This window comes from Bos indicus x Bos taurus, chromosome 14 (assembly GCF_003369695.1).
Source record: "Bos indicus x Bos taurus breed Angus x Brahman F1 hybrid chromosome 14, Bos_hybrid_MaternalHap_v2.0, whole genome shotgun sequence".
In the NCBI taxonomy this organism is placed as follows: Eukaryota; Metazoa; Chordata; class Mammalia; order Artiodactyla; family Bovidae; genus Bos; species Bos indicus x Bos taurus.
The window spans coordinates 35,734,150-35,754,763 of NC_040089.1; the positions used below are offsets into that span (position 1 = coordinate 35,734,150).

General features: G+C 44.2%; 1 protein-coding gene and 1 long non-coding RNA gene across 3 annotated transcripts; one reads left to right on the forward strand and one right to left on the reverse strand.

Moving 5' to 3' along the window:
* Positions 1 to 215: 215 nt before the first annotated feature.
* On the reverse strand, positions 216 to 3,158 carry MSC (musculin). Its single transcript, XM_027561169.1, has 2 exons — positions 2,290 to 3,158; positions 216 to 1,396 (listed from the first exon to the last, which is right to left on the reverse strand). Exons 1-2 carry the CDS (start codon positions 2,794 to 2,796, stop codon positions 1,310 to 1,312), a joined length of 594 nt encoding a protein of 197 aa, XP_027416970.1. The 5' UTR covers positions 2,797 to 3,158; the 3' UTR covers positions 216 to 1,309.
* A 1,474-nt stretch (positions 3,159 to 4,632) lies between these two features.
* Positions 4,633 to 20,325, forward strand: LOC113904254. Of its 2 annotated transcripts, XR_003514456.1 has the most exons (5): positions 4,633 to 5,433; positions 7,415 to 7,561; positions 8,113 to 8,959; positions 11,391 to 11,481; positions 20,288 to 20,325. It is a non-coding gene; the product is annotated as an uncharacterized LOC113904254 (long non-coding RNA). The 2 variants fall into 2 exon arrangements; XR_003514455.1 differs by lacking the exon at positions 20,288 to 20,325 and having other exon boundaries at positions 11,391 to 14,476.
* Positions 20,326 to 20,614: the final 289 nt, after the last annotated feature.

The following is a 20,614-nucleotide window of genomic DNA, read 5'->3' on the forward strand; positions in this document are numbered from 1 at the left end:
CCTCTAGTCCCTGGCTTCCAAGAACCCTTGCCTTACGAAGAGGAATCAGAATCAAAGAAAAGCAGAGTTATACTTAAAATTGCAGCGATCCAAACCTGATCAACCCCTCCGCCTCCAACAATGACCCAATTCCCACACAGAGCCAAAGGGCAGCTTTAAATTAATTCCCGGACCAAACAGCCACGGGCAAAAAGACCACATTTTGACGCCCCAGGGCACTTTTCACAATGCGTTTTATTATTCATAAAAAAATAAATTTATTTACATTTGCTAATTATTGTGGTAGTGCTGCCTGGGGCAGCGGCGCGTTCCGCCGCATCATGGTCTCTAGTACGGAACAGCCTCCGCGCCCCATCCCGCCCGGAGGAAGAATGGGGGCGCCGAGAGGTGGAGTCGGAGGCGGGTGCCACCGGAGGGGGAAGCCAGGTGGGGACAGTTGGGAGTGAGGGGTGGGGAGGGGGCCTGCAAGTAGGTGTGGGAGGAGGGAGCAGAGGGAGGTGCCCAAGCAGACGCGAGCCAGGTCGGTGAGGAGAGGCGGATGGGAGGCTCAAGCCTTAGAAGGGGAGGGGGCACACCTAAGCCTGGTTAAGGGGAGATGCTCGCCTCGGGGGACGGAGGGGCGTCACTGGCCCCCGGAAGCACGACCGCAGGGAGCGCTCCGGGCAGACCCGGTAGGGTGGGTCTCTGCGATCGCGCTCCCACCTCTCCCCAAACTGGCAGGGCATCGTGCGTCCGGCCCAGAGGGAGCAACCCTGTGCGATACAATTCTGGCCCAGGTGTGCCGCGCTCCTCTCTTTGCAACTTAAAAACACACCCCGATGTAGGGTCTGGCGTGAAGACTTCGGTCTTTGAAGCCGGTTGTCCAGAGCGCGTCTGACCATGGTCTAACCGTGAGAAGCCTGGGCAGTGCAAAGTCGTGCCATCACACGGTAGATCTGGCTCAGTTTGGAAACTAAACCCTAGGCGGCTGCGCGCTGGGCTCTGACTGTACCGCGGGGGTAGTCTATACAGCTAAAGCCCGAGGCTTGATCTGGGTCCGCGTGTAGTGTCGTCGCCCAGACCCTCGGCAGCAGAGCCGTCTGCGCCCTGCGATGCCAGGCTCACTGCCGACACCTGGGAACTGCCCACCCCACCCCCAACCCCCCCAATGCTCGCCACCTGTCCAGTTCACGGTCCTGGCTGGGGGAGTCTGGGAGAATCCAATGGAACGTTCTTCCCGTTCTTGGGGCTTCTCACACTGTCTCCCTCCTCTCCCTCGTCCCCAAATCCGTGTGCTCAACCAACAATTCCAAGTGAGTTAGAGTTCGGTCTAAGCGGTGGTCCCACATAATCTGTTGGCCGCGGAGACTTCTTTGGTGTCAGAGTCGGGTCGTCCGGAGACCACAAATGGCCACGTCTGTAAACCAGAAAGAACATCAGATACCGGAGAAACGATCATTTCAAACCGAAACCGCTCTCCAAAAGAAACCCCGGGATATCCCTGGCTTTGTGTAGCTCCGATTTTATCAGTATTCTGGGAATTTTTCGCGTCTTCTCTCTAAACCAAGACTTTAATTTTACTGGATTTTGATCACGTAAGAAGGGAGTTTTCCGTTCCTGCTGTCCTCACGGTGATTCCGAGAAATTTGCATGAATTTGGGATTTTGTGGCTTAGTTCCCTTCCCCCCAAACACACACACACACACACACACACACACACACACACACACACCCATCAGCCATTCACTCCAAGAAGGAACTGGGATATGATCTTTCTCAAGCCGGGAGAGTTGGCAGGTCGGAGAGGGACTTTCCAGACAAATCCCGTTTGGGGAAACCTCTGCTATTCAAGAATTGAAAAAACCCAAAGGCTTTTAAAAAGGTCTCGGTCTTCCCTCCCTCCTTTCAGAAAGTAGGGCTGGTTGATTTAAACCTGTCAGACTCTTATCTGGAAAAAGATAGGAAGGGAGACTTTTCGTTCTATCTGCAAAGGGACAGTGGACTCCAATGGAACGTAGATTTACCCCGGAAGCAGGATATTAGCCATAGTGATAGTAACTATCAACCGGCAAAAGCGTCACGCACAATGATCAGACTGATGCAAACACAGAAGGGTGGATGGTTCTCTTCCAGGAAAACGACTGGCTCCTCCCGTGACTTGGGAGAACAAACTGGCCTCCTCACCACCCCTACCAGACCTTCCCCCGCCCCACTTCGGGTTCTTCCCAGCGGCCAGACTCTGCCGGGCGCCGGGAAGCGCGCTGGGCATCACTCGACCGCCCCGGCCCGGGCCTCGCGCGGGGCGCTTACCAGGTTCACCGGGTGCACGTAGCCGTTCTCGTAGCGGTCCTCCTGCAGCAGCTGCCGCAGGTGCGCGATGTAACTGGAAGCCAGCCGGAGCGTGTCCAGCTTCGAAAGCTTGGTATCGGGGGGCACCCAGGGCAGGCTGGTCTTGAGTCTGGAGAAGGCTTTGCTCAGCACGCGCATCCGGGCGCGCTCTCGGGCGTTGGCCGCGTTCCTCTGAGACTGCTTGCACTCGGCCGCCGAACCCTTGGGCGGGAGGGGCTTCTTGCCGCCGCCCCCAGCCACCCGAGGCCGCTTCCTCTTGCAGCCTCCCGCGCCGCCCGCCGCGCCCAGTGCACAGCGCTCCTCCTCGCCGTCGGGGTCATCCTCCTCCGCAGACGAGTTGTCGCTGGGCGACACGTAGCTGCGCTCGGCGCCGCGGAGGGACGGCCTCTTGGAGACGGGGACCGGGTACCCTCGCTGCAGTCCCTGCAGCTCCATCTCCTCGGGGTCGCTCACCGAGCCGGTGGACATCGTTGCGTCCCCCGCGCCCCAGCTTTCCTCCCCCAGGCCAGTCTCGCGGCCTCCGCCTTCCGCTCCCTCGCGGAGGCGGGGGCCAGGCTGAACTCCGCAGGCGACGAGAGATCTGGGTCGTGAACCGCGGAGCCCCGAGACTGATCCGGGAGAGCGTGACCGAGAAGTCGGCTCCTGGGCCCAGCCTCGGCGCTCACTACCGCGCACCGCGCGTTTTGACCGGACTATTTATTCTGTACTCCTCGGAACAAACCACCCCGGCAAAGAAGAGGGGGTGGGAAAGGGGGGCAAGAGGTGGGGCGGGGGCGTGGAATGGGTGGGGACCGCTTTTCAGAGTGCCGAGAATCTGCCGGTGGGGGCGGGGAAGGGGAAGTCTCTTGAACTGGGATCTGGACCCCTGGGCTCGAGGGACCCATCACTGCGAGATGAGTGCTCCTGGGTGAGTGAAGGAGGGGACCTTGTTCGTACCCAGGTACCCACTTCCACCCTCTACTGATCTTAACGGAGGCGAAGATCGCCGGACACTTGGAAACCCCAGGATCTCGACCTCTGCGTCCTTCCCCTCTTGTCAGCCGAAATGTATTTTCCAAGTTCATCACTCATAATGTATGACTGCTAGTCAAGCCCGGCCCGACAAAAGCGTAAAAGCTAAACAAGCAACACCGAACAATGGGCGAATTACCTCTCATTTTCCTCCCCTCTTTTCCTTAAACGTCGCAGTTTGATTTACAAAGCACTTTCATCTACAGTGGTTCGTTTCCTTTTCCAACATCTGTGACTTAAATATTATTATCTCCACTTTGCAGAACTTGAAGCTAAGCCGCAGAGATGGATGTTAAGTAAAGGACCCCATATCGACGGGCTGGTAAGCAGAATATGGACTCAAAATCCGTGTGTAGAATCCCAGGCCCCTCGGTATTTCTGTCGCACAGCACAGGATGCTCTGCGTCTGTTTTCTTCTATCTGGGGAGTTCCACGCGTTAATTCTGTTTTCAACACCAGAGTGCGGTAAGCTAGAGGGGTCCTGCCCGCGCTCTGAGTTACAGTCTAGGGAATCGATGACTATTTTCGATGGTGTGTTGAAGAGCACGCTCCTGGATTCAGCATGCAAAGTCAGCACAACCATCCAAAGTAAAACAAAACAAACAAGAAACCACGATAAAACAGCACCCAGAAGTATGCCCCTTAAAGGAGACAAGGCATAACTGCGGTCTCCTTGTTTGCTAACTGGGAGAGCCTTGGCAATACGTGGTCTGGGACTGTGTGCTTCATTTTGGGAGTGGACATCAATGGCCAGCTGTTGAGTGCCTGCAGTGTCAGGCACTGGATTAGGCGTCCGGTGCACCCCTTGAGTAATTAAAACTGAAACAACATCAAAATAATTAAAATTCTGTGAGTGGGTTTGGGTTGGCCGTGCTGTTCTGCACTGAGGAAACTTAGTAGTCACACCCGAATTAGGTATTTACCGTCCTTTCCCTACAAGCCTACAGCCAAGCTGAGAGAAGCTTAAGGAGACAGATGGGCAGTAGACCCGGGACGGTGCGGGCAGAGGCGCAGGCCAGCCTCGCCCCGCCGACTCCTCCAGCAGAACAAATGCGCCGGGCTTGGTGCCTGAAATGCCGCAACAGGTGGCTGGCCAGGGCTGACTTCATCACTCAGGCATCATCGTTCCACCTTCGTCTCCCAGGCCAGGCCTCCCTGTGGGGATGTTTTGCCAAACCCCTCCCGCTCGCCCCGTTTGCAGAGGTTTTCTCCCGATGTATTTTGCCATTTTGGGGAGAGGGTGGTGGTGGCGGGGGTGGGGGTGGGGGGGTGGCGAGAGCTGGGGGAGGGTCTCCTCTGAGGTCAGTTGAGTAAAACGCTCGCTCTCAGTTCTCTCGGTGCTGGGAAAAGTCAAGGAGTACTTGACAGAGCTAGAAATCTTTCCTGGACCGCTGCTTGAACTTGAACTTGACTCTAGGTGCTGGGAGAAGGAGGGGAAGGAGGGGCGGTTGGGGAGAGGAGAGAGAAGGGAGGGTGGCAGGGAAAGGGGAGCAAAAAGATGTAAAGGGAAGATCTCAGGCCGCTTTTTGCACCGCCTATTGATGACCTGAAGCTATCAGTATAAATACAGAGCCTCATACATTAGAGGCAGGCATATAGGTTTTAAAAAACGGGATTGTTTATACAGGTGCAGAACAAAGTCTTTCTTTGGAAAAGATTAATGGCAGGGAGACCGCTAGATTTTCTCTAAACAGTCACAAAAACTGTACCCAGCCTCAACGCCAAGCAGGTCATGGCCAGTTTCTTTTTCTTGAAGAAACTGCCTGACCCCAACGATTCATGTTGTTGTTGCTGTTGTTTTAAAACTAGCTCTTTCCTGTTTGTTTTTTCCCCCTTCCTTCCTACTTTCTTTTCTTCCTTCCTTCCCATCCTTCTTTTTCCCTTACTCCCTCTGATCTCTTTCAAGACATATAGCCATTTCCTCTATTTTCCCATTATTTTATTTTCATTTTCCCTTTCCCTCCATTTCTTTCTAATTATATTTTTATTCTTTCATTCTTTTTTTTTTTCAAGTCGCAGACTCCTAATGAAGATTAAGAAATGTATCTTCATATACACTGCATGTTAGTATATAACTGCAGTTTGCTTTAACAGGTTTGTAATGACATCTGATATTATACTTTCAAAATGCTTTTACTTTTCCTTCTCTCTCAGTGATTACAAAAACCTCATAAGCTGAACAGTGCTAATATAATATCTGTTTTGAAAAACCAGTTGTTTTGATTGTTTCAGCAAGTCCCCATACACTGCAAATAAAAAAATGAAACCTTTACTTTTGTATTTTAAAAACAAGCACACTGAAAACAATTCCTATTTGCCCATGCTAATAACCTTTGAGATTTGTAACACAAATATACAGGTTTCTATGGTATATATTGATGATTTTGAAATTCTTTTAAGATGTTTTTTTAAGTATGCAGTGGGAGGTGGGTTAAAGTTACATTATCAAACATTAAATACATTTAATAATGGTTAAAACATTAATAATCCCAGCTCTCCTGCTTATTAACTGTATGACCTTTGGCAATTTTTTTTTCAAGGCCCAGATTACTGATATATAATATGAAATATCTATCTTGTTGTGAGGAAGGGGGAGTCTATGAGTAATTGCCTGGGCCACAGCCTGATGCATGAGAAAAAAAATCAATAAATGCTAGTTATTTTTATTACTATGAATTGTGTGATGCCCAACATCACACATCTAATAAGTGTCAGGGTCCAGAACTGACCCAGGGTTTGTAAGCAAGGGCTTGTTCTGGGTTTCAGGCAGCACCAGAGGTTTCTTTTCTTTAACTGCAGGCTTCTGTGGTTCAAGTGCGTGGTCCTATTACCTGACATTTCCCCCAGGCCTCAGAAAAGACCTCACTGAGAGAAACTGATGGGACTACATTAGAGACTTTCTTTCCCCACGTTTTCTCCCCATAAAGCCACAGCAATTCTCCCAGTCTCCCTTGCCCTATTTGAAAACTGCTAAATAAATAAATATAAATAAAACTCCTAAATCAGTTACTGAAAGGGTTAAATGAAATTGTGGGGAAGCAACACACTAAGTGTAACACTTAGTGCTTAATTTGCTGAAATATAAAATTCGCAGACTCTGGTTTTCTAAAAAGAAAGAATGAGGTCACAGACCACAGGAAAGGCCATTTAATGCCACACACCCACCCTTTCCACCCCCGAAGTAGGTACCAAGGGCATTTAATGCCACATTACTCCAAAGTAAGTGCTGGAGGAAGAAGTTTGAGGCTGTGCAGATCAAATAGTTGAGAGTTTAGGGAGAGTAGGGACTGTGCTATACTCTTGGACACCAAGTCAAAGCATGTACAAAGTAGGTGCTTAAGAAATGGGAATGCATTTCCCATATGATTTTCCTGGTGGTGTCTCCCCAGATACTCTTGATGTTCTGGGTTGTCCTGTTGGCTGAACAAATTGCCTGTTTCTTTGATCTAGAAAAATAAGAGTCTAGACCAACACTGGCTAATATTATTGATGTCACCAGCCACATGAGGCAACTGAGCACTTGGAATGTGGCTAGTCATGTCCAGTATTGTAAAATACACACTGGAGATTGAAGACAATGTGAAGAAAAGATGTAAAATATCTAATATTTTAAAAACTATATGTCAAACAATGATAATGTTTTGATATATTGGGTTAAAGGAAGTATATTATTAAAAATAATTTTCCATGGCTTTGTATTTTTATAATGTGGCTACTAGACATTGGGATTTACAGATGTGGCTCGCATTATATTTCTCTTGGATAATTCAGGGATTAACGATGCAATTGTGCATTGAGTGTCTAGTGTTTGCTGTGGCAGGTGTTGGTGAGCCCGACTCCCGCCCACTCGGAAGGCACATTCTCGTGGGAAAAAGCACCATAATGCGGGAAGCACGTCTGCTCTCACTAACTCCTGTCATCTCGCCTGCACCCTCCACGTGTACCCTACCCCATCTAATAGGTCCAACCCCAGAACACGGGGAGAAATGCTTCGGTGGTTTTGGGCTTCTGGTGGGTTTGAATTTCTGCAGCGCTTCTCACGGGGAAAAGTTACATGGAGGCATCCGTTCCACAGGTAGTTTGGGTCACCCCACAGACAGCGGATGCCAGGGCTCCGGATGCCCAGTTCCTTGGTCTTTTCAGAACATCCCTGGATACAAAGTACGACGTCCACGCGTGGGAGGCTCAGGGTCTGGCAGTGTGCAAGTCACGTGGAGCACAGGTCATGTGGTATACGGTTACACGGTGGGGCGGGACAGTCACGTGGGGAGCATAGTGTTGCCATGTTTCTTTGTCTCGCGAAGCCGGGGAGCTGATTGGGCTCATCCAGCGTGTTCCCATGCTCCCTGACCCGGAAGGAAAGGAACGCTCCTCACTTGGACCCTGACGGCCACGTGGTCAGGTGCCTGTGGGAACTGTGGGGCCTGCGAGTTGAGTCTTCTGTTGTTGGTCCTCCGCCAGTTATTTATCCAAGATTTGCTGCTAGATTTTTGCCTCTGTGGAGTTCCGTGAGACCTTAGCCCTTTAGAGAGGCTGGGCCTGGGCAGGTCAGGTTTTCGGAGTCTGAAGGTGGAAAAACTGGAGTTAAGAATGAAAAAGGAAATAGGGAATGTGATCAGACCCAGAGACCTGATTTTCTCTGCCATTTAGGACAGAAGAAAAAAAAAAAGTCCTCAGTAATTTGTCTTGATAACTAAAATGCAGGTGACTTTGAAATAGATTTTTTAAAAAGCTATACGTGTGGGCACTAACCAAGATTTCTACAAACTCCAGGTTAGGACTAGAAAGCTGCGGGCCTCCTACAGATGGACTTTCCAGATGGCTTGGCTGTAAAGAACCTGCCTGCCAAGCAGGAGAGGCAGGTTCCATCCCTGGGTTGAGAAGGTGTCCTCTGGAGGAGAGAATGGCAACCCATTCCAGTATTTTTGCCTGGATAATCCCATGGACAGAGGAGCCTGGTAGGCTACAGTCCATGGGGTCGCTGAGAGTAGGACAGGACTTGGCTACTGAACAACAACAACAAATTCCTGCAAACGACTTTGAATTCTCCATTAGCAGAGTTAAGCAGCCAGCCCAGCTCTCAGGAGGAAACACATGGTGATGGCTTGGCCCCTGGAGGTTTGTCTGCAGAATCCCTGGACTTCACTTATTTGGAGGATCCTGAGGCACAAGTTGGTCTGCGCTGTGATTCATGGGTCTGACAGAAGTCTTATTTTTTAAAAACTCTTTGTGACAGCCTTCCATTCTTAGAAGCTGAGTCTCTAAGAAGTTTTTCTTTTACTGTTGATTTTTATTGGCAATACTTTGAAACTGTGACAATGCTACATTTTCAAAACATCCCTTGAAACGTAGAGGGTCTCTGGTATGTTGCCCCAAGCCTTGGATTTAACTGTGGAGTTAACCTAAAAGAAGATGACATCCTGCCATGTGGCATGTACTGGAAAGAGGCCCCTCTGCTGTGGACATTAGGAGATCTCTGCCTATCACCTCAGTGGCCTTGGGACACTTGCTGGCTGCCTTGGAGCTCTTTCTCTGTGTATAGCCCACCAACCAGGTGGCGGTGAGGGGAACTGCAAACCCATGTGTAAGCTTCCCTGGAAAGTGCAGAACATTGTACAAGGTCAGTTATTACATTGCTGTCTTCATTCTCTTTCCTAGGGACTCATCTTTGTCCTACCCCCTTCTCTCAATTGTGAGCCCTGCTCCGTGTCACCCTCATGTTAGCAGCCCTCTACCCTCTACCCCCTTCCCCTCAGCGTCTCATCCCCTATTGAACATCAAGTGAAAACTAAATGCCGCCTGGCGCCAGAGGAAGTTGTCCTGTAATAGATACTTCGTGGTGTCAGAGAGCAGGGATCCTGTGCACTTTGTCAACCAGTCCCTTAAAGTCTTCTGTAAAAGGGAGCCTGGCTTATTTACATACAAACTTTGTCTCCCTGGCCCTAAGTCCCTCTCACCTCCAATTCTAAAATGAGCTCCCATAGGGATCAGAGAAAAGGGAGGTGTTTGGGGCAATGTGCGCACTTTTCCTGAATGTTTTGTCCTTTGGATTATTTGTGCTGCTCTGCCCAATTAGCAAGGATAATGAGCCAGTTAGCAGGGGGAAAACGCTGCCCTCTTTAAGTTTCAAAGACGAACTCCTTGAGGATGTTGGAAACAGAAGTAGATAAGGAATCTTCATGCCTGTTTCATCACTCTGTCCCTATTTCTTCTTAAATTGCCACATTTAGGCAACTTCCTTTAGAGAGGAGAGTAGCAGAATTAAAATTAATAAGAAAACAAAAAGACTAAATTGTCAACTCAGTGATGACAGAGACTGTGCCTTGTTCATCTGGGTATTCCCCCTGTCTGTAACAGACAGTACCTAAGTATTTGATCATTGAAAACATTGAAAAACACAGGAACCCGATCTAATCTTCACCCGTAATTACTGGAAGACATACTCAAACCATTATTTGCCCTTCACTTAACCAACTCAATTTACTCCTGTGTGCTCTGCCCCACTATCAGTACTTACAGAGATCCAATTACATTTCTGATTACCTGAATGGATTTATGGAAACTATTTTCTGTTTTTGAATGTAGCTTATATGTCAGTTTACTTATAATGTAGTTGCCACAATCTGAGTGTTAATTCTAAATAATTGAAGAATTATGTTTATTATAAACATCCCAGCAATGAAATTTCTCCTTATAAAAATGAAATCTGGCTTTAAATAGTATCAAGAATTTTTTTTCCTGATTGAAAAAAATTCAGAATTTTTATAAAATTTCAGAGGGTCATAGATCTATAAAGCCTCACATTAAACCTTTATCATAGTGTAAGGGGAGAATGGAGCCCTGAAAGGCCCACACATTTAATGGGTGAGCAGAGCAGGGGATTCAGAGAAAGTAAGGCCATCATCAGAGAGGTGAGAGGAAAACCAAGATTACTGGTTTTGAAAGCAAGGGAGGGGTTTCAGGAAATAATGGGTGGGGACTTCCAGTTGAGGTGGTATGGTAAAGTCACGTTTTGAAGCTGCCCTTGTGCTCCAAGCACATGGCAATGAGTTAAAGTGTAAAAATAGGAAACTCAAAAGGCGCAGCCAGGTTCAAAAGCAAGAAAAATACCCCTGTGGACTAGGAGTAGAACAGAAACTGAATGTTGAGTGCAGTTGGAGCTCCTGGCAGATCCTCCAGGCAAGAGCATCCAGGAGTTGAGTTCCTTTGCAGAAAGGGGGCACATCATTGTCCCCTGTGAGGAGGGGCACTGGTATGGGTCACTACCTAAATTAGGATGGAGGTCCACCTTAGTGAGTGCAACCACCAAGGAAACAAAGAAAGCAAGCCCAGCTAGCCTACTGGCTCTGTGACTGAATCAGTTTCTTTTTTTTTTTTTCTCTCTTAATTGTGGGTCGCTTTTTCCTGCTTCTTTGCATGCTTTGGTGCCTTTTGTTTGGAGGGCAGCAGACATTGTGAATTTTGCCTGTTGGTGCTGGATATCTATGTATTCTTATAAATACTATCAATATTCGTTCTGGGATGCAGTTACTTGGAAATAGTGTAATCCTTTTCAGTCTTGCTATTCAGATGGCTCGGTAGAAGGAATCAACGGTGCTCATTCTAAGTTAATTCTTCCCCATACTGAGGGAAGACTCTTCTGAGCACTCAGCCCGAAGCCCTGTGCATAATGGAGGCTTTCCAGTCTGGCTGGAGCATGTGTTATTCCTGGCCCTGTATCCCTACCTGACTCTGTTCCCTTTAATCTTTTTTGGTGAGAGTTCCTTCAACCTCTGGTAATTTCCTCCTGTGCTTGTGCTGCTCCACTGAAAACTCCAGGGGGACCTCCTGCAGATCTCTGGAGTTCACCCTCTGGGCCCCTGCCTTCTCTCTGGTCTTCTGTTGGGTGGATTCTAGCTGCCTCGTTCTCCCCACTATCTTGGCTCTGGCTTCTCCACTCAGGGGTCTGCCTGGGTTCTCCCTTTCTGCTGCTCACTTTGGAAACATCTGTGATGGCAAGATCTGGGGCAACGGCAATGATTATAGGCCTTTCCTTGTTTCCCATCTCTTAGGGTCCACTGTCCTTTACTGCCTCCTGTCCAATGTTTGGAGAAGCATTGTTTCATCTCTTTTGCCTGTTTTGTGGTTGCTCCAGATGGAAGGGTGAGTCTTATCACTGGAACTCAATTTTGGCCCTAAGTGGAAGTTTTTGAAATTACTCCTTGGTAGGAAACTGGTTTCTTTTTGGTTTGCTTTTAAGGGTTAGAATTGCTTAAGCATGCTTATGTTTTGAGGAAAAATTAAAGATGTTAAAAATATGAGAAACAGGAGTTCCCCAGAGGAGGTGGAAGGAGATGGGAAGGTAGCTTTGATGAGCATAAAATACACCTCTTTGCCTGAAATGAGTTGAAACTAAATAATGTAGGATGCCACTGTAGATCAGGAATGGTTTCTCATAGGAAGTTAAGAGGTTAGCCCCTGTGAGTAGGAATGAGGTATTGAGGTTAACAGAGGTGGGGAATGTGAGGAGTAACCTTTTGGAGAATAGAATAAAGGACTGAGTAGGTGTAATACCAAGTGTTTCAAAGAGTGTTAAGGGCCCTGATGAGGGACTTTCCTGGTGGTCCTGTGGTTGAGACTTCCTTCCAAAGCAGGGGCTGTGGGGTTCGATCTCTGGTCAGAGCTAGGATCCCACTGTGCCTTGGGGCCAACTGCTCCCCCCACCCCCCAAACATAAAGCAGAAGCAATATTGTAACAAAGTCAATAAAGATTTTTAAAAGAGCCCACCTAAAATAAAAGAAAAAAGGGACCTGGTGAGTTTGAGCATTTATTCTCATTAATAAATATGAAGTTTTCTAGCATATTGGTTGATATATAGTGGTTATTAGAAATAGTTGAATCTTGATAATAAGACGCCCGGTTTACATCTCTGGTAACAAGAAACTGCAAGAATAAGCCGCAAATGGATTCATTATGTTTTGATGAGGTAGAGAGCCAAGTTAGGAATATGGAGTTTAGGGGAGACACTGTTAGGGATTTAGATGAAGCTTCTATAGTTGGGGTCCCGTGGTGCACAGGAGGGAGGCAAAAATGAAAGTGTATTTTAATTTTTTTTTCTTTTGGGGTTAGTGGAGAGGAAAGGATTTGCAGAGACACAGTACCACTATGTTGCACAAGCTTTGAGGGTGTCACTGACACAGAATTCAATGTGGAAGAACCATATATTCAATTATCATTTATCTATTATTGAGTTTTTAATTGAATATCTGTTTCTTATATTTTTGTAGTTGTGCCTTGGCCTTGCAACCAGAATACATAAATACATGCACATATGCCTACATACATGTAAACTATTCTTCGAAATTTAGGCTACCTGGAGGTATTAGCAGATTTTTTTTCAACATATCCCACAGCAGTTTAGAACACAGCAAATATTGTGTATTTTAAATCAATGATAGGCCTCCTGATGTCTTGATATTAGTTAGAGGGTACTCACTGGCATGTGATAGATAGTTTAATGGGGGAAAAAGGTAGGGTGGGTCGGATTGCTCCCCAAATGCCCTTATTTTCTCACTAGTATTCCTCTACATTTTATATTAAAGATATTGAGGTTAAGAGAGGCAAAGTCCCTTGCTGAGAAATAGTTGAAGGTGAACTCAGACTTCTAGATTAGGAGTCTAGCTCTGCATTTACCATTTCATGCCCATGATGGTTAATTTTGTGTGTCAATTTGGCTAGGCCACAGTTCCCAGTTACTTGGTCAAATGTTGTTCTAGATGTTTTTGTGAAGGTATTCCTCTCTCTCTTTTGGATGAGCTTCACTTTGAAACAGATAGACTCTAAGTGAAACAGATCATCCTCTATCATGTGAGTGGGCCTTATCTCATCAGTTGACTGTCTTAATAGAAAAAGACTGACCTCCCTAGAAGAAGAAGAGGAGATTCTGCCAGGAGACCGCCTTCAGACTTGGACTTCATCTCTTCCTTCTGTGTCTAGTCTGCTGGCCTACCTTGCAGATAATGTTCTTAACCAAAAACTGTTGAATCTTAAAGAATTTAGTAAGCAAGATAATGTGTACTATCAGGCACTCCTAAATTGGGAGTGTTATAAAGGGATAGTGAATCTCATAGTCTTTGAAATTTAGTCCTTATTTTAGAAGTCGTGGAAAAATGAATCTAGCCAGGAAGGAAACTGCCCCAGGTAACTGTAAGTATCAATGCACTGACTTTTCATGTTTTTTTTTTTTTTTAATAGTATTATGCTACTTGGTTGAAAGATGGTGAATTTAATTACAAAGTTTTCTTTACATTGTTTGGTTGGATGTAACGACTGAGTCTCTTTCTCTAATAGAAATATAAATCTCGTACCATAAAAATTCACCCTTTCCAAATATGTAGTTCAGTGGTTTTTAGTATATTCACAACATTGTGCAATCATTTCCATTATGTATTTCCCAAACATTTTTATCATCCCAAACTGAAACCCCGTAACATTTAGCAGTCACTCTTCACCTCCTGGAAACTTGCCTTCCACAACTCCCGGAAACCGCTGATCTCTCAGTCTCTGTGTATTTGTCTATTCTGGACATTATTACATAAATGGAATCATCTAATTACATCTATAAGCCATCTGTATAGTAAACTATAGACCTTTCCATCTTAGTTTATTTCACTAAGTATAATATTTTTCAAGGTTGATCCATATTTTAACATATATTAGTTCTTCATTTTACACGGATGGATAATATTCCATTGTGTATATATACCAAATTTTGTTTATCCAATCATCAATTGATGGCATTTGGGTTGTATCCACTTTTTGGCTATTATGAATAATGATGCTATGAATATTTGTGTACAAGGTTTGTGTGAACATGTTTCCAAGCCTCTTGGGTATACATCTAGCGGTGGAAATGCCTGGTTGTATGGTAACTTTGTTTAACTTTTTGAGAATCAGGTTGTTTTCCAAAGTGGCTGTACCATTTTACATTTCCAGAAGCAAAGTAGAAAGGTTCCAATTTCTTTGCATCCTCACCAACACTCTTTATTGTGCTTTTTTCTGATTATAGTCATTCCATTGAGTGTAAAGTGATGTGTCATTTTGGTTTTGATTTGCATTTTCCTGATGACTAACGATGTTCAACATCTTTTTATGTGCTTGTTGGCCATCTGTATATCTTTTGTGAAGAAATGTCCATTTGTCCATTTTTAAATTGGATTATTTGTCTTTTTGTGGTTGAATTGTAACTATTCTTTATTTATAATAAAGATTAGGATTACTAGAACCTAATCAAATAATATGATTTGCAAATATGTTCTTCCATCCTGTGGGTTTGTCTTTTCATTTGGTAGTATCCTTTAAAGCACAGAATTTTTATTTTGACAAAGTCTATTTTTTTTCTTTGATTGCTTAGGCTTTGGGTGTCAGGTCTAAGAAACCACTGTATAATCTATGGTCACAGAGATTTACCTCTGTTTTCTTATAAGAGTTTTATAGTTTCAGCGTTTATATCTGTCTCTGTGGTTGATTTGTAGTTACTTTTTGTGTATGGTATGAGGTAGAGATCCAAATTCTTTTCTTTTTTTTTGCCTGTGAATATCTACTTTTCCCAGCACCATTTGTTGAAAAGATTGTTCTTTCCTACTTAGATTTGGTCAAGGTCTCCTTGACCAAAATGAATTGAGGAATATGGGAATAATATTTCTTACCAAATAAGGCAATATTTATGGACCCTCAATTCTGTTCCACTAATCTATATGTCTACTTTTATTCCAGTACCGTAAAGTCTTGATTACTGCATCTTTCTAATCAGTCGCTCAGTCATGTCTGACTCTGCGACCCCATGGACTGCAGCACACAAGGCTATCTTTCTAGTAAGTTTTGAAATTGGGGATGTTTTTCAAGATTGTTCTGGTTATTCTGCCTCCCTTGAATTTCCACCTGAATTTTATGATCAGTCTGTCGGCTTTTCAAACAGCCAGCTGGAATTTTGATAGGAATGGCGTTGAGCCTGTAGACTAACTGGGGAAGAGTATTGCCATCTTCGTTTTAAAGCTTCTGACCCATTAACATAGGATATTCATTCATTTAGATATTTGTTACTATCTTTCAACAGTGCTTTGTAGTTTTCAGAGTATAGCCTTTATACTTCATTTGTTAAATTTAGTCCTAAATATTTTTATTTTATTTTTTTATTAATTACTTTTTCTTGGAGTGTAGTTGCTTTAAAATGTTGTGTTGGCTTCTACTGCAGAGAAAAATGAATCAGCCATACATAGACATATATCCCCTTCCTTTTTGGACTTCCTTCCAATTCAGGTCACCACAGAGCTTAAGTAAAGTCCCCTGTACCGTGCATGTGGTCCCATCGCTTGTCTGTTCTATAGATCCTGTCAGGAGCGCACTGTATCTGAGTCAGTCCCAGTCTCCTCGTTCCTCCTACCCAACGCCTTTCCCTCTTGTTATCCATGCATTTGTTTCCTACCTTTGTGTCTGTATTTCTGCCTTGCAGATAAGGTCATCTGTACCGTTTTTCTAGATTCCATGTATGTGTGTTATTTTCCAATATTTGTTTTTCTCTTTCTGACTCACTTCATGCTGTTTGACAGTCTCTAGGTCCATGCACATCTCTACAAATGACCCAGTTTCATTCCTTTTTATGTCTGAATAATATTCCATTGTATACAATAAATGGAATTGTTTTCTTAATTTCCATTTTGGACTGTTCATTACTAGTGTGTATAAATACAATCTATTTTCGCACATTATTCTTGTACCCTGCAACCTTTCTGTACTCTTTTATTAGTTTCAGTGCTTTTATAGTAGATTGCTGAGGATTTTCTGTATGTAAGTTTGTCATCTTCAAGTAGAGATAGTTTTACTTGTTTCTTTCCAATTTGGATGCCTCTTTCTTTCTTCTTCTACCCCCTCATCCCACCTTCCTGCATCGTTCCCTCTCTCTTGCTTTCTTGCATTTTCTTTTTGGTCTAATTGTCCTTGTTAAAATGTTGAAAACAAGAGGTAACAGTGTAAATCCTTCTCTTATTCTTGATCTTAGGGGAAAAGCATTCATTCTTTCATCAAGAAGTATGATCTTTGTTGTGGATTTTTTATAGATGCATTTTTCATATTGAGGATGTATCATTCTATCCCCCAATTTTTTTTTTAATTTTATTTTATTTTTAAACTTTACAGTATTGTATTAGTTTTGCCAAATATCGAAATGAATCTGCCACAGGTATACCCGCGTTCCCCATCCTGAACCCTCCACCCTCCTCCCTCCCCTCCCCTCCTTCTGGGTCGTCCCAGTGCACCAGCCCCAAGCATCCAGTACCGTGCATCGAACCTGGACTGGCGACTCGTTTCATACATGATATTATACATGTTTCAATGCTATTTTCCAAAATCTCCCCACCCTCTCCCTCTCCCACAGAGTCCATAAGACTGATCTATACATCTGTGTCTCTTTTGCTGTCTCATACACAGGGTTATTGTTTCCATCTTTCTAAATTCCATATATATGCGTTAGTATACTGTATTGGTGTTTTTCTTTCTGGCTTACTTCACTCTGTATAATAGATTCCAGTTTCATCCATCTCATTAGAACTGATTCAAATGTATTCTTTTTAATGGCTGAGTAATACTCCATTGTGTATATGTACCACAGCTTTCTTATCCATTCATCTGCTGATGGGCATCTATATTTTACCATGAAGGGGTTTGGATTTTGCAAAACGCTTTTTATGCATCTATTGAGATAATCATGTGAGTGACTTTTTTGTACTTTATTCAATTGATATGGTGAAATAATTGGCTTTTGGATGTTGAACTACCAACTTTACATTCCTGGATTAAATCCTAATTGATCATCACATGTAATTCCTTTTTATATAATGCTGGGTTTGGTTTGCTAGTATTTTATTTGTTGCTGTTGTTCAGTCACTAGTCTTGTCTGACTCTTCATGACCCCATAGACTGCAGCATGCCAGTCTTCCTTGTCCTTCACTGTCTTCCGGACTTTGCTCAGATTCATGTCTGTTGAATTGGTGATGCTGTCTAACCATCTTATCCTCTGCTGCCCCCTTCTCCTTTTGCCTTCAGTCTTTCCCCGCATCAGAGTCTTTTTCCTATGAGTTGGCTCCTAGCCTCAGGTGGCCAAAGTATTGGAGCTTCAGCTTTAGCATCAGCCCTTCCAGTGAATATCCAGGGTTGATTTCCTTTAGGATTGACTGGTTTTATCTCCTTAAAGTCCAAGGGGCTCTCAAGAGTCTTCCTCAGCACCACAATTCAGAAGCATCAATTCTTTGGCACTAAGCCTTCCTTATGGTCCAACTCTTGGTTTCTCAAGAGACAAGATATTTGTCTTGTAACAGGATATCTGTGTCTATATCAGTGAAATACGGATTTTGTTTTCTTGGTACATCTTTACGTTCTTGGTATCAGGGTAATACTGGCATCACAGAACAAGTTAGGAAGTGTTCCCTCCACTTCTGCTTTTTGAAAGAGTGTGTGAATGTTCTTTAAATGTTGAGAAGAATTTACAGGCTTTTTTTGTGGGTAATTTTGTGATTACTAATTTAATCTCTTATCACAAGTCTATTCAGAAATTTTATTTCTTCTTGAATCTGTTTTTGTAGTTTGTGTCTTTGTGTACATATAATTTAGGTTATCTAATTTGATGGCTTACAGTCGTTTTTAGTATCTCCTTATAATCCTTTTTATTTTTGTAACTGTGTGTGTGTGTGTGCACATGCACACATGTGCACAGCCGTGTCTGACCAACTCTTTGCGACCTCATGGACTGTAGCCTGCCAGGCTCCTTTGTCCATGGAATTTTCCAGGCAAGAATACTGGAGTGAGTTGCCAGTTCCTCCTCCAGGGGATCTTCCTGACCCAGGAATTGAACCCACGTCTCTTGCATCTCCTGTCTTGGCAGGCGGATTCTTTACGACTGCACCACCCGGGAAGCCCATTAATTTTTGTAAAGTCAGTAATAGTGTCCTGTCTTTAATTCTTGATTTTAGTCACTTGAGTCCAGTCTCTTCTTTTCAGTCAGTCTAACTAAAGTTTTGATTTCACTGATCTTTTCAAAGAGCCAACTTTTGGTTTTGTTGATTATTCTTTATTTTCATATTTTATATTTCCACAGTAAGCATTGTTTTCTTCCTTCTGCTTGCATTTGGTTTACTTTACTCTTTCTTCTTCTGGTTTCCTAAATGTGGAAGTTTAGATTATTGATTTGAAGTCTTTTTTATTTTTTAGTGTAGGCATTTACAGGGGTGGTGAATAATTTTACATGTCAGCTTGGGCTAAGCTATCTCCTAGATAGCTGGGAGAACAGTGTTTCTGGATGCATCCGTTTGGGTCTCTCCAGAAGAGATTGATACTTAAATCAGTAGACTACCTAAATGTGATGGTCCTCACTAATGTAGATGGACATTATCCAATCCCTTGAAGGGTCTGATTAGAACAAAAAGGTGGAGGAAGGGTAAGTTCACTCTTTCTTCTTGAGTTGAGATATCCATCTTCTCCTTGCCCTTGGACATCAGCCATCCTGGTTCTTGGACCTTGAAAGTGAAAGTGAAAGTGAAGTCGCTCAGTCGTGTCCGACTCTTTGCTACCCCATGGACTGTAGCCCACCAGGCTCCTCCATCCATGGAATTTTCCAGGCAAGAGTACTGGAGTGGGTTGCCATTTCCTTCTCCAGAGGATCTTCCCCACCCAGGGATCAAACCCAGGTCTCCCGCATTGCAAACAGATGCTTTTACCATCTGAGCCACGAGGGAAGCTTGGACCTTGAGACAGACTGAATTACACTACCTAGTTTCCTGGTTCTCCAGCTTGTACATGGCGAGTGTGGGACTTCTCAGCCTCCATAATCCTGTGAGCCAATTCCTATAATAAATCTTCTGTTGTATGTATCCTGTTGGGTTTTGTTTCTCTGGAGAACCCTAATATAAATATCCTTCCATGTATGGACCATGCTTTATTGTTTCTTTGCATGCCTCGTGATTTTTTTTAGATAATCAGACATTTAATGTAATGTGGCAATTCTAGAAATCAGAGTTTCTTCCTCCCCAGGGTTTTCTATTGTTTATTTTTGGTTTTGTTTGTTTAGTAACTTTTCTGCAGCAATCCCATGAAGCCGGCATTCTTTTTTGTGTTTCTACTTGGTTTCCACTTGATTATCATAGTGGTCTGCTGATTAGATAGGGATTTCCTTACATGCCTGGAACCAAAACATTTCCCAGTCTTTGCTGAGGGGCTCTCTGTGTGTTTTGAAGTACAGCTTCAAACCTTCAGCCCTTAATCAGACAGGTTCTGCCTTAACCTTCTCTTCCTATTTGCACAGAACCTCCAGATCATCCAGAATTTAGGCCCTAAATTCAGGTCTTTCTTAAGCATGTACACGGCTCTGGGAATGTGCACAGAGCTACTTGTGTTTGTGGCTTTCTTAATTCCCAGAAGCATGGCAGAGCTTTTCAAAGCCCACAAAGATTCTCCTTCCCAAGCTTTTCCTTTTAACATTTTTGGTGAGCCTATTATTTTCCCCAAGCTTTATTCACCACCTTAGGCAGCTTCAGAGTTGAGCAGCTGCCTGTAATTTTTGACGAATGCACCTGGAGGAGAGACTTTTTGCATTGGTTGAGCTGAGTGAGGTCAAATAAAGGCATCACTTCAAGTGGGGTCTTCTAGGGAACTAACAGGTCAGATAATGACAGTTCTCTTGGAATGAAGGTTAACAGAGCCCCACCTCATTCTTCTCCCTCCCAGCAGCTGCCAGTCTGCTGATTTTTTTAAAAAAATTATTTATTTTTAATTGAAGAATAATTGTTTTACAATATTGTGTTGTTTTTTTGCCATATATCCATATGAATCAGCCATCAGATCAGATCAGTCGCTCAGTCGTGTCTGACTCTTTGCGACCCCATGAATTGCAGTCACCCTGTTTATTTAACTTATATGCAGAGTATATCATGAGAAACGCTGGACTTGAAGAAACACAAGCTGGAATCAAGATTGCCTGGAGAAATCTCAATAAACTCAGATATGCAGATGACACCACCCTTATGGCAGAAAGTGAAGAGGAACTCAAAAGCCTCTTGATGAAAGTGAAAGTGGAGAGTGAAAAAGTTGGCTTAAAGCTCAACATTCAGAAAACGAAGATCATGGCATCCGGTCCCATCACTTCATGGGAAATAGATGGGCAAACAGTGGAAACAGCGTCAGACTTTATTTTTCTGGGCTCCAAAGTCACTACAGATGGTGACTGCAGCCATGAAATTAAAAGACGCT